We start from the raw sequence: 12,697 nt of genomic DNA on the forward strand, positions 1-12,697 counted from the left end.
CACTCTGCTCTGCTTCATTATGGGGTGAGAGCAGCTCTCTTTCAGATGCACTTTGCTGAGATTCCAACTTTTTTTCTTTTTAGAGAGCTTCGATGTGAGAGAAAAAAAACACACACCTTTAAACCTGCACACATCCCAAGGCTTATTGGTTTTCACATCTTACCAGTGGCTTGAAAAAGAATAGAGATGCTTAAATCAGAGATGATGTGAGACCCTGCTCTGAATGCTCAAGCGCCAGAATCGATCGGAGAGACTCCCCTCCCCTGCATTCCTCTGCAAGGAGAAAATGAGGGGATGATCAGAGTCAATCAGCTGAGACTCCTGGACGCTGTTGTGCACACAGGAGGGAGGGATGGGGGGTGGGCTCGGCTCATACTGGTGTGGGTGTTGACGTGCATGTGCATCGGGGTGATGTTATCAAAGAGAGGTGGGGGAGAAGGCAAAGAGCAGAGCGTGAGGGTGGAGGTGTTAAGCCTCTCTCTGCCTGAGTGTAGATTTGAACTCTCCCCGATCTGATACGTCCACTTTAACGTGGCTTAAGCTCTCATTTGTAGATCAGTGTCAGCTGACACCCAGGCCTTCAGTTTAACATACAGATTGTATGCATGCGTGACTGTGTGCGTTGTTATTTCTAACATATAGCACATTAAGACCCTTCTCATGCCATATCCTGGAAGTCACACACACGTTTCACTGTGGCACTGCCACGGAAATGGCTCAAGGAAAACAGCTGTTATCGGCTCTAAGTGGCATTTACTCAAGTTCTTTTCCTCCATCTGATAAAACACAGATTAAAACATGAGAATAAAGCTTCACAAAGCCAGTTAGGAATCATGCATTGAGTTTATAGACATGCATTCATACCTTTTTTTTTTATTTTGATACAAATTTCAATTCGAATTTTCTTTTAAAGAAACACATTCTTCCTTCGACCCTCTCTCTGTGCAATTTTTTTCTCAATGGGTTTGTTGAGGAAGTGGACTTGTTTTTCAAAGATTGGAGGATTGCGCCTCCATGTGGACGCTTCAGGCATTACACTATGACTAACGGATGACCAGGATATGAGTGTATTGCTCCATTGTGTCTCTGTGAACTTTGCACCGATGAGCACATTCCTGCGAGCAGCAGTCATGAATAAAGTAATATGCCTCAGATCTGACAATAGCATTTGTATTGCCTGAATGGCGATATTATCCAGCAGCCATGTTCTCATGCATCTTGACTTTGGGAACATGTCTGGCACTAAATTTAATATCCGTCTTCATTTTGTTTTTCTGCAGTCACAATGGTCCTGCTTCTGTTCCTTGTGGCAACCACGACAACATCCAATTCCACCGGCAATGGCAACCATACAAAAGGTAAGAGGCGAGCAATAACAAGAGTGATGCACCTCGACATGTGAGGCTGAATAACGCTGAACAATTTGCGACGGCAAACAAAATGCCATTGCTCCTCACTGCAGTCATCACTTTTCCCTAAGATATGATGATTATGTATGTTCTGCAGCGCATGCATCTGCTTGATAATAGCCGTTACTACAGCCCTTGTTATTACCGGATCACAATGAGCTTGTGCAGGCCTGGACAGTCATTTAAAGCTTATTGTCAGCCTTTATAAACACAGCTAATAGCCGGTTGTGTGGCTGTGACTCTTGGCTGAGTCTCCATTCTTAGAGCCTCTCATTTTCTGTTCGACATGCCGACAGGACAAAATGGGCTGATACTTATCTCTGTAGACAAAATACAGCCCGAGCCAGTTATTAAATCAGCCCCGTGGACAGAGGAGAACATGGAAGGTGTGTTGCCGTGCCAAGTATTGATTTAGTTTTTTTATCACTTCATGCAAGAGACAACTTATGAATGCAGCCAAGCACATTTGTACACAGAAGCACATTCCCCCCCCCTCCTTTCCTGCTTCTTTGTTGATGTTTGCTCCCTGACCCCCCTGGCTCTGCTTCTCCTTCTTCCTCAGAAGACGTTACATCCTCCAATCAACACATCGTCCCCATCGTGCTGGTCCTGTCCCTGCTGCTGATCATCATCGCACTGCTAGCCTGGTACTTCCTCAGGTAAAAAAAAAAAGAAAGAAAAGAAAAGAAAAAAAGAAAAACTCCCATCCTGCAAAGACTCGCCCGCCTCACCTCACCCCCACCCCTCCCTTTTGCCCTCACCAAATGGCCCTGAGCCAGACTCGGAGGCAGAGCTCAGGGTGACAAACACTTCCTCCTTTAGTCATTGAGGCGGAGCCCTGTCAGGAAGTACTGCGAGCTGACTCCCTTTCATGCTTAGTGAGAAGAGAACAGGCTGTGACAGTGGACGTACACAGGCAGCAGAGCAGAGTCCAGAAGAAATCCTCAACTACATTTGGACTAGAGTGCTGTCTTTCCAAGACATCAGCTAATGAGAAAGAGTAGCTTCTCAAGCTTCAGATGGTAGGATGGGTGACAGATTTTTTGCTCCTTTCCGGTGAGATTATTCAACAGATGTAGAGATTGTGGCGCTGGAAAGAAAAGTTATTCAGGAGGACATCATCATTATTATTGTCTTATATCATGATCTTGATGACTTTGTGCCATTGTGTTTCTTCTTATTTAATTGTATTTTTTTTTTTTCCTGGCAGGTTAAAAAACCAGAAGAAACCAGTTGTCACAACAGTTGACAAGAAGATACCAAATGGCATCCTGGAGGAACAAGGTAACATTGTTGTAAATTGAACATTATGAGAGACAGATTGTAGATTGAGAGAAACGACTGGCTGGCAGTCAAAAGGCGTAGTCGGATTGTGAAGGAGATGTATAAAAACACGAGGCAACTGAAAAGAAAGTCAGACAGGGGGAGGTGTAAGAGAGGCAACTGTTCATGAGAGGTACTAGGTTGTCCCGTCATTGTTGTGTGGTTGTCTCTGACTTCCTGTGGTTACGGTGAAAAACAAAACCATTTTATAGACTTTTTGACGCTGCATATAAAGTAGGTATGCAGTGTTGGAAGTGCAGAGATCAGAGGGCTTGTTACAGTGTGTGTGTGAAGCATGGTAGCAGCTGAAGGACTTACAGGAAACAACACGTCTTGAGGACTTATGCATGTTCTTTAGGAAGTGTTTTCTTATCAGACATTACAAAGGAATTTGCACAGGGCAGGTTGGATAATATAGGAAATATAACTGGAAACAAACACAGCACACCCATGGGTAGCTGCAACAAACACTGCATGGACTGTAAGATAATGGCCGAGCTGCTGATTGTGATTGTAAATATCACACATTTTCATATGAGACTGATTTTATATTAGAGTTTCACTGTATTGATTTACTAGACTGGAGGACAGGATGTAGATGTAGAAGATTTACTTTGAAATCAGTTGAGGAAGTAGACTTTTCAGCTAAATCTAAGAGATTTCTTTCCTGCCTCAAGAAGACACCTTTTAACTATTATTAAACTGTAAATTACAAAAGATAGACACTGATGTACTTGCTATTTATGGTTCTAGAGACATTTTTATTTGATAAAACCAAGTTGTACAGTGTCAAAATGGGTCAGATGCTATGTTTGATAATGACATTATTATTGTGTTCTCTGACTACATGTGTATGTGTGTGATTTGGTGTGTGTGTGTTGTGTGTTTTAGAGTTTGGATACAGTACAGAGTCGTTATACACCATTGTACCCCCAGGTCAGGTATACAGGGTGGCGGTCTCAGGTCTCACCACACGTTACTAACTCGGTGTAATTGTGAAAACTAACAGAATGCTTAGTCGGGTGCTGGAGAGAGGTTTTCATTGATAAACCTGCTCTAAGTGGCCTTTTCCCTGGGCTCCTCTGGTCCTCTAACACCTGTTGATGTTTGGTGATCATTGAATTCTCATACTTCTTTTTTTTTTTTAAATGTACATGCCATAAGAGTTGAAATCAGTTTGGTGATCAATTTTGTCTTTGCTAATCGTAGCTAAAAGCAAGGGATACATTAATGAAATAAATAAAAACCACTGCGGAAATATCTATCCATAGTTATAGATAAATTGTAATTAAGAGTAATGGATTAACTATCAAAATAGTTGACTAACAGTTGCATACAAACCAGTTTTCATATATTTTTTAATTTAGTTTTTAATCAACTCGAATGGCTGTTATCTGGAGTGAGAGGGGCGGTGTGAAGGTGGAGCTACAGGTCTAATTAAACCCAATCCCATTTTATAAACATCACTATGACATTAACTTGATTTATTAGTCAAACTGTAACATACTGAGCTGATTTGCAAAGTTTAATCTGTAGCTGTAGTTTTTCCTTGGACACAATGAAATGATTCAAAATCAGCACATTGAACCCCGGTCGGTCCTGCAGAGATGATAATAAACCCTCTGACTGTTTTCCTCACAGAGCAACAGACGGTCGTCCTTCTGCCCAGATCCCCGTCGGCGTCGAAGACCTTCTTCCCCATCCTAGTGGATCAGCTCGAGGAGGAGTACAGGCTCCGCTCTGCTGATGATGGCAAGCTCTTCAGGGAAGAGTACAATGTAAGCACCCCCCCCACACACACACACACACACACACACCCTCCTCTCTCTTCTCTCCTCCTGGCGATCAGAGCAACAGGTGGCCTTAAGTCTTCTGCTGAGTAGTCTTTACATCAGGCGACTGCAGTTAAACTACTAGTTCACTGTGGTGCAGCCACACAACGATTCATAGGACTAACTGAGTTCTGTTTAGCAATTTATTTTTATGAAGTGCAGTGAAAAACGTAATTACAGTATTTGGAGCGAATCACTTGAGACTCTCTGCAGTGGCCCAGTTATGTTGTGTGTAGTAGTAGTAGTACTTTTTTATCATAAAAGTTAAAGCTAATGCTAAAATTATGATGATGATGATTATTATTATGAGTTGTCTCCAAATTGAAAAGCAGTTGTGTCTGGCTGATGAAAATATTTTAAATTGTCTTATATAGGTCAGAGTTTTGGGGTTTTTTTGCCTTTTGCCTTCAGTGGTTGTAAGCGAAACAGCCCATGTCAAAAATACCTTAAGTAGGTGTAAAAGGGTTTTTACCACTCTCACCATAACATGGTATGTGTTCATGACAGGAAGGTGCATTTAAACCGTGACTTATAGATGTATGTTTTATTAAGGAAAACTACTAATAGCTAATGTGTCACGTTGGAAATGACGCACACTGTACACATACACACCCACATCCATGAAAAATACCCTTGCGCCTATTTGTGACCATGATTAAGGATCTGGGTCGAAGTAAAGTGTGTGACTCACTTTTCATGAAGCACGTAAAAAAAACTACAAAAAATTTAAAAAAAACCTATGATTTTTATTGAGTGTCAGCAGCAGCACAGACAGAGGAAGTTGAAATTCTCAGCGTTTAATGGAGGGCTGTTTGCTGTAGGTAGCAGAGGAAGTGCCTGCATCACGGCTGAACAAAGCCCCACATGCAGCAGTTCAACACAATGCACTGAGGGAGTGTGTGAGGTTATGTAAAAAAAAACTGACAGTGGTTTTGCTCTGCAGTCGTTGCCGGGGGGTAATGCCCAGGGAACGTACGAGGAGGCCAACAAGGAGGACAACAAGGAGAAGAACCGATACCCCAACATCCTTCCCTGTGAGTGTAGGCTACTCTCTGTTCTGCTGGGAACTGAGGGTGTTTTTTTGACTCAAACTGAGAGATCACAGTTTCCTGTATGTGTGCACACGTGTGTTTGTGTGTCTGTGTGAGTCTCTCTCTCTCTTTTGACTGTTCAGATATAGTGCCTGTGTTTGACTGGTGCTTCATGTGTCACCTCCTCACTCGGTTTCGTCCCACTCCTTCCTTTTTTACAGTTGTCGTTCCTTTTTTACAGTTGTCGTTCCTATATTTCTGTCTCTTTCTCAATTTAGTGGGTACACTGTTTTGATCTTCTTCTATATTTATGTCATTTGAACTTTTTGGGAGATACACTACTCACAAAAAGTTAGGGATATTTGACAATAATATCCCTATAAAAAGTTCATGCTACAGTGATATTCTTTCATGAAAGCCTTTTCAGTGGAAGGATGCAATGGTTATTTCTTTATCTCAAACAAAAACAACAGTGGTGGCTACAGCACAACAAAAATTTCAATGTCTCAATAACTTGATCAGTTTGATCAAAGTGTTGTCTTGGTCTCATGATGTCAACATTTAGTCAGATGGTGCTTGTTAGAGAACAGCATGTTATTCAATAAGTACTGAAACACTGAACAATTGGACATGTGCATTCAAGACAATTACATTTTAAATTCACCTGTAAAGGTTATAGTGCATTTTAGGTTCGTTCTGAAATTTAATCCAAAAGCCAAACATCCCTAACTTTTTGTGAGTAGTGTATGTGTATTGTATTCACTGTCTTGCCTAGAAATAGATATAATCAACCTTGCATCGCCTGCACGTCTGTAAAATATGAAGCCTGCAAACAGCTGGGCTGCCTCGATTCAAAAGGTGACAAAATGTGCTTATCAGTATCTCTGAAGCGCTCTTTATCTTTACAAAAACACAAGCATAAAATTAAAGTAAGCCGTTTACAGTGCTGATTTCATCGGTTTACTAACCTTATTCCCGGCAAGAAAGCAAATGAGCGGTCTTTCCTCAAAAATGTGAAACTATTCCTGGAATGTTTTTGTGTTTACCTGCACAATATCAGTGTTAACTCATGTAGCAGTGGCCGACTTTGTGTGTTATTTTTCCGCCGTAACCCCTGTAAACTTTCCAACTCCAACAGATGATCATTCCAGAGTGGTGTTGACTCAGCTGGATGGAAATCCCTGTTCAGACTATGTGAATGCCTCTTACATTGATGTGAGTTATGCTTTGAGTCTTTATTTTCACCAGTCCCATGACCGTTGTTCATAACTCTGTGAATTGGAAACACTAACTGTAGCAAAATTGCAATTATTCCTTACGAACGCTCTGCTCCTCTGTGACATGAGTCCGGATACGACTGTTCAACTTGGCATCTTTCTGGACAGTTTAAAGACCTGACATTTATGATTCAAAGTCTATTTCTGATCTTGTTAACAGCTGCAGACGCAACAAACTCACCACCAAGTCCATCAGTAGCTGTCTGGAGATTTGTGTTCATGTTCTCAACTGAATTCATGTTTTTCTTACAGGGTTACACGGAAAAGAATAAATTCATAGCAGCACAAGGTAGGAAATCACACAGGGCATACATTAAGCACATTATTTTTCATTTTATATTTGGATACATGTTTATATCTTAATATTTCTTTACTATTTCTCTCTCAGGGCCCAAAGAAGACACTGTAGCAGAGTTCTGGAGGATGATATGGGAGCAGAAAGTAGCGACCGTTGTCATGTTGACAAATCTGAAAGAAAGGAAAGAAGTGAGTGATTTTCAGCTTTGTTTATTTCCCAAATGTGTCTCAGCTCCCCAACTTAAGTGTCCAAGAACAAGATATAATGCATTCCTACAAGCCCCAGGGTTCCTCCTCCTGCCAAGTGTCTGCTGCTCTAACTTTCCTCTAAGGGGGAGGGGGGTGCGAGTGAGAAGGAGGATTTCTCTGTGGGGGTTAATAAAGCATCACAAAAAGAATTTGAGAAAGAAATGTGCCTCAAATAGATTTCATCAGTCGCGGTCAAAGGTGAGAACAAGGGCGTTAAATTTAAATTGTTCATTTCACACCTTAATCTCCCCCCTTTGACATCTGTTTCTTCGCTGCTGCTTCATCGTGAACTCGAGCTACTTCACTGAACGAGGAGAGAGGGAGAAAGGCTAAAAAAGATCAATAAGAAGAGAACTGGTGAAGATTTAAATCAGGGTTGAAATCAATGGCTACATAATGTGTAATAAAGTCCTCGGAGGCAGGATCATAATCACCCAGCTACGTCCTCTATTGAGTTGTCTCACCCCCTCACACTTGTATTAATCCGGACCGACTGGCTGTGAAATTGAAGCGCGGGTGTCATGCATGTGAATCACTTTGTCTCTCCAAAAAGAAAAGTCCTTGAATATGTTTCCAGAGGAGCCGCTTTTTAAGTGTTTAATTTATTGAATCCGGGCTTTTTATCACTCCCACAGGACAAGTGTTGCCAGTACTGGCCGGATCAGGGCTGCTGGACCTACGGGAACGTGAGAGTGGCGGTGGAAGACTTCACCGTCCTGGTGGACTACACCATACGCAAGTTCTGTGTACAATATGTACGTGTTAAGATTCACAGATATTTGATGCTGGAGTTTCCTGTGTAGTTCCTTTTTCATAGTGAAGCATTTATTGTTGAAACTGGTTCACACTCAGGTCTGTTGTGTCTTCACCACAAAGCCACGTACGATGGCGTTGTTAACACTGTAAACTTACACAACAAACTGTGTGTGTGTGTGTGTCCGTGCAGCAGGCCAGCGATGCCGCTAAGACTCCCCGCCTGGTCACCCAGCTCCACTTCACCAGCTGGCCTGATTTTGGAGTTCCCTTCTCCCCCATCGGCATGCTCAAGTTCCTCAAGAAGGTCAAGGCCGTGAACTCACCCGTGTGTGGGCCCATTGTGGTTCACTGCAGGTACAGGAAAGCTGAGCCAACGGGACCTGTTGTCTATTATTTTGTTGTTTACTTGTAATGGCTTTAATCATCCAATCTGTTTCTATGGAGATGAAAATATTTGGTCTTGGATATCCTGTGCGTGTCTGCAGGGCAAGTGTCAGCAAACATTTCGAGTGACTATAGAGATACGTGTGTTTACAAGCACAGATGTCGCTTTGTTTCCCTCCTGTTGTTCATTAACATGCAAGTGTCAGCTGAGGATTGTGTTGCAGTCAGTCTGAGCTCTGCTTTGTGTCTCTGCAGCGCTGGCGTTGGGAGGACGGGAACCTTCATCGTAATAGACGCCATGATTGACATGATGCACGCCGAGCAGAAAGTCGACGTGTTTGGCTTCGTCTCCAAGATACGAGAGCAGCGCTCGCAGCTCATCCAGACAGATGTGAGTTTAGAGATCACTTTGAATAAACTCTACAAGTCACATTTGTCTTGTGACAGTTATTATTGTGAAGGGGAAGTTCCATTTCCCCCCATATACAAATGTGCCAAATGCATAAGTTAGCGGATGTGTTTGTGCTAATGTGTTTGTTTGTTCGTTTGTATTGTCACCACAGATGCAGTACTCATTCATCTACCAGGCCCTGCTTGAATACTACCTCTACGGAGACACAGAGCTGGACGTGTCCTCTCTGGAAGGACATCTGCACAAACTGCACAACACCTTCACAACCGGTGATCGGGTCGGCCTGGAGGAGGAGTTTAAAGTACGACATCCCAGTTCACATCCAGTAAAACACAAAGCCTGGTACACTGCTGTTACTGTAACAGTTTAGTTTAGCTTTAAGATGCAATTTATTTACAGAGGAACACCTTCTTATTGAATGCAAAATGAAATAACAAATAAGTGTTTTTATTATCTGCATATGTAGGACTGGGAGAAAAAAATCCATATGAGCAAGAATCTACTTTGCTATATCCAAATAAGATGATAAAGAACCAATATCTGAGAGACAAACATTATAGGACTGAAATCAGATGAAATACTAATTCAAGTCACTTTGGCCCTTTTTCTCCAAAACTGAGCACATTTTAAATCTTCATATTGTGAAGCCACTCCAGTGAAAATCATCATCATGCAAAAGACAACAGAAAAGAGGACTCGCATTCCACTGCTCCCAAAACACACACACACACACACACACCATCTGTTTTCCTCCTGAATATTTGAATCCTCAGTCGCCCAGGGAAGAAAAGCAGCCGCAAGATCTGTGGCTTCTAGATAATCTTTTTTTCACACGGTACTAATTTAATTATTGGATTCCACAAACAGATTATTTCACATTTTCTTGGTACATGTACATGTACATGTTAACCTACATTTAAATAGCTGCTGATGAACCCTGTTAAATGCAAATAATTCTCACGATTGTCTCTAATAACTGGACAAAAGTGAACCACATGAGCTGCAGAGGTATTTTAGAACCAAACCACTCAGGGCTAATATAAATAATTTGTTTCTTGTTCTCTTTTACGGTTAATAATACAGACTCGTCCATCTATCTATGAATAATAAATGTGATCTATAATCGACAGTGAGACTTTTTAAATTTCCCCCTTTGAATTTGTGAGACCACACACAGCAAACATTTTAAAGTTTGATAACATTTCAACTGAACTTTCTTGTCTCTCTGCCCAGAAATTGACCAACATGCGAATAATGAAGGAGAACATGAGAACGGGGAACCTTCCTGCAAACATGAAGAAGAACAGAGTCCTGCAAATTATTCCATGTAAGGAAGAAGGAAAACAAAAGTCCAGAATAACCTTTTTCTGCTGTTTTCACTCTTGAGTTGTTTTTTATAAACCTGACAGTGTGTGAACATGTTGAAGGGCGATGTGTTAATGATGAGCTCTATTCTAAACAGCTCTATTCCTGTTTCAGACGACTTCAACAGAGTTATTCTCTCCATGAGGAGAGGTCAAGAGTTCACCGACTACATCAACGCATCTTTCATAGACGTGAGCAGATTTTATCACCTAATGTCTTCCTTCCTGCGCATGTTATCTACGACACAAGAGCTCCTGTTAGTGCACATTAATCAACCTGTGCAGAGAAAGCTGAAGAGTGTGTGTTATGTTTCCTGCTGCGATACAGGGATACAGACAGAAGGACTACTTCATTGCCACCCAGGGGCCTGTGCCACACACAGTGGAGGATTTCTGGAGGATGGTGTGGGAGTGGAAGTGTCACTCCATTGTCATGCTCACTGAGCTCCAGGAGAGGGAGCAGGTGAGCCGCAGCAGTAGCTGATGACCTCAAGCCAAACTATGATTGAGAGCTTCAATAACCAGCAGTGCAGTGCTTCATAAACCATGTCTGCTCTGATTTCTTGCCTCTGTCACTAAACTGCACCTGTATGGTGGTTAATATTTGTGCAGTATTTCATACTTTGACTTTAGTGTATCTATATTTCACATATTAAACTGCAGTTTTTGTTTTACTTAACTGTTTTTTTTTTCCTCCCAGGACAAGTGTTGCCAGTACTGGCCCACAGAGGACTCAGTCACCTACGGAGATTACACAGTAGAGCTGAAGGGAGACACTTTGTGTGACACCTTCAGTCTACGAGACTTGGTACTCACCTTTCTCCCGGTAAGTCACCTTGTACCAGAACACAGCTGTCACACAGGGCACTAACACCACATTATACTTGCCTGTCAAAATGAAATGCCTTGCATTGGCCCTCTACTGTGCATTTCACATCTGCAATAAAAGATAAATCACCTGCGTAATTGCAAAAAAAATGTTAAACTGTGACAGTAAAACTGGTTACCTTAAGTCATAATAGTGTCCTATTCATTTTTTTAAATTTCTATCACAATTGATTAATTATATGAAGTACTGACATCATTTTCTTAAGTAAAACCACACTATTAAACTTCACAATAACTTCAAGCTCAGCATTCAAAATCATAGTAAAACTACTATTATTCATTTGTCATAAAATTGTCATTAATATTTGCTGCTTTTGTTCAGAGATGAACACTTATGACTTCAACCATCTCAATAGTTTAATAGAATGTGTCTTTGACTGAAATGCTGATTTTCCATTCATTTATGTATAAATATCTGAAAATAGAATAGAAAGAAAATAGTAAAAAGCTAATTTAGAAGTGTTTAGGAATTTTTAAGAGCATTTTTTTTGTATCTTACTTTGAAAAGCTGCAAGATCAAACACAATTGCCTTAAAACGGAACAACAACTCCAGTGAGTGCATAAGTGTGTTGGCTGCCAGAGGAAATGTGGTGGGCAGGATGTGTTTAGGATTTTCTAGCGGGAGCCTCCCATCTGATATATTTCATTAAATTCGACCCACCTCACCTCTCAGAGGCACATTCCTACCTCCCTGAGCAACAGTCATCAGACCACCACTCATCTGCTGCACACTTAACCTACACTGACATTGCACCTGCCATTATCCGTTCATATACTGCTAATAAATCACATTTGAAAGGTGCTATGATCTTGTGTCTGCCTGTGCATTTCCTCTCAAAGGAGAAGCAGACGAGGGTGATCAGGCACTTCCACTTCCACGGCTGGCCGGAGATCGGCATCCCAGCCGAGGGGAAAGGCATGATCGACATCATCGCCTCGGTGCAGAGACAGCAGCAGCAGTCTGGGAACCATCCCATCGTCGTACACTGCAGGTAGCGCCCAATTGCTCTCACGTTCAGTCACACATTTCACTTTTCCTTATTCGTTTTCTATTTGGGAACAATGTTCACGCTTAAAGTGACTTCTAAGAGTTTGTGTGTTTGTGTTGCAGTGCTGGTGCAGGGAGAACAGGTACGTTCATTGCACTGAGCAATATCCTGGAGCGAGTCAAGGCAGAGTGTCTGCTGGACGTGTTCCAAACTGTGAAGAGTTTACGCATGCAGAGGCCTCACATGGTCCAAACTGTGGTAAGTATCAGAGGAAGTGCTTAAGTTAAACATATATCTGATTTCTCCCAGTTTTGTTTTTACTTTATCCTGATTAGAGTTGTTCAAATTCCAGTATTAGTATCACATATTGCCTAAAATACTGGATTGGGTATTGACAAGTACCCAAGTCTACGTACCATTCTGATGCCATGTACAGTAGATATAATTTGTCAAGTTTATAGTTTCAAACTATAAGATCAAACAGC

The 12,697-nt window shown here is 41.6% G+C and overlaps 1 protein-coding gene across 6 annotated transcripts in view; it reads left to right on the forward strand.

Annotated features, from left to right (window-relative positions):
- The window catches only part of ptprea (protein tyrosine phosphatase receptor type Ea), a 53,397-nt gene that overhangs the window by 38,573 nt on the left and 2,127 nt on the right, over nt 1-12,697 (forward strand). The window contains exons 3-21 of one of the 6 annotated variants that reach the window (XM_085761762.1): nt 1,281-1,358; nt 1,972-2,068; nt 2,620-2,693; nt 3,624-3,668; nt 4,374-4,510; nt 5,508-5,598; nt 6,734-6,810; nt 7,125-7,161; nt 7,261-7,358; nt 8,054-8,173; nt 8,365-8,528; nt 8,814-8,949; nt 9,122-9,271; nt 10,204-10,297; nt 10,450-10,526; nt 10,663-10,797; nt 11,035-11,160; nt 12,064-12,215; nt 12,335-12,470. In XM_085761762.1, coding sequence (XP_085617888.1) covers nt 1,286-1,358; nt 1,972-2,068; nt 2,620-2,693; nt 3,624-3,668; nt 4,374-4,510; nt 5,508-5,598; nt 6,734-6,810; nt 7,125-7,161; nt 7,261-7,358; nt 8,054-8,173; nt 8,365-8,528; nt 8,814-8,949; nt 9,122-9,271; nt 10,204-10,297; nt 10,450-10,526; nt 10,663-10,797; nt 11,035-11,160; nt 12,064-12,215; nt 12,335-12,470 — 2,019 coding nt within the window. In that variant the 5' untranslated portion in view covers nt 1,281-1,285. Of the gene's footprint in view, nt 1-1,280; nt 1,359-1,971; nt 2,069-2,286; nt 2,432-2,619; nt 2,694-3,623; nt 3,669-4,373; nt 4,511-5,507; nt 5,599-6,733; nt 6,811-7,124; nt 7,162-7,260; nt 7,359-8,053; nt 8,174-8,364; nt 8,529-8,813; nt 8,950-9,121; nt 9,272-10,203; nt 10,298-10,449; nt 10,527-10,662; nt 10,798-11,034; nt 11,161-12,063; nt 12,216-12,334; nt 12,471-12,697 lie in introns of those variants that run through there. The other 5 variants (XM_085761763.1, XM_085761764.1, XM_085761765.1 and 2 more) reach the window with 5 other exon arrangements.

This window comes from Trachurus japonicus, chromosome 19, assembly GCF_045865225.1.
Source record: "Trachurus japonicus isolate A0001 chromosome 19, Traja_1.0".
Taxonomy (NCBI): domain Eukaryota; kingdom Metazoa; phylum Chordata; class Actinopteri; order Carangiformes; family Carangidae; genus Trachurus; species Trachurus japonicus.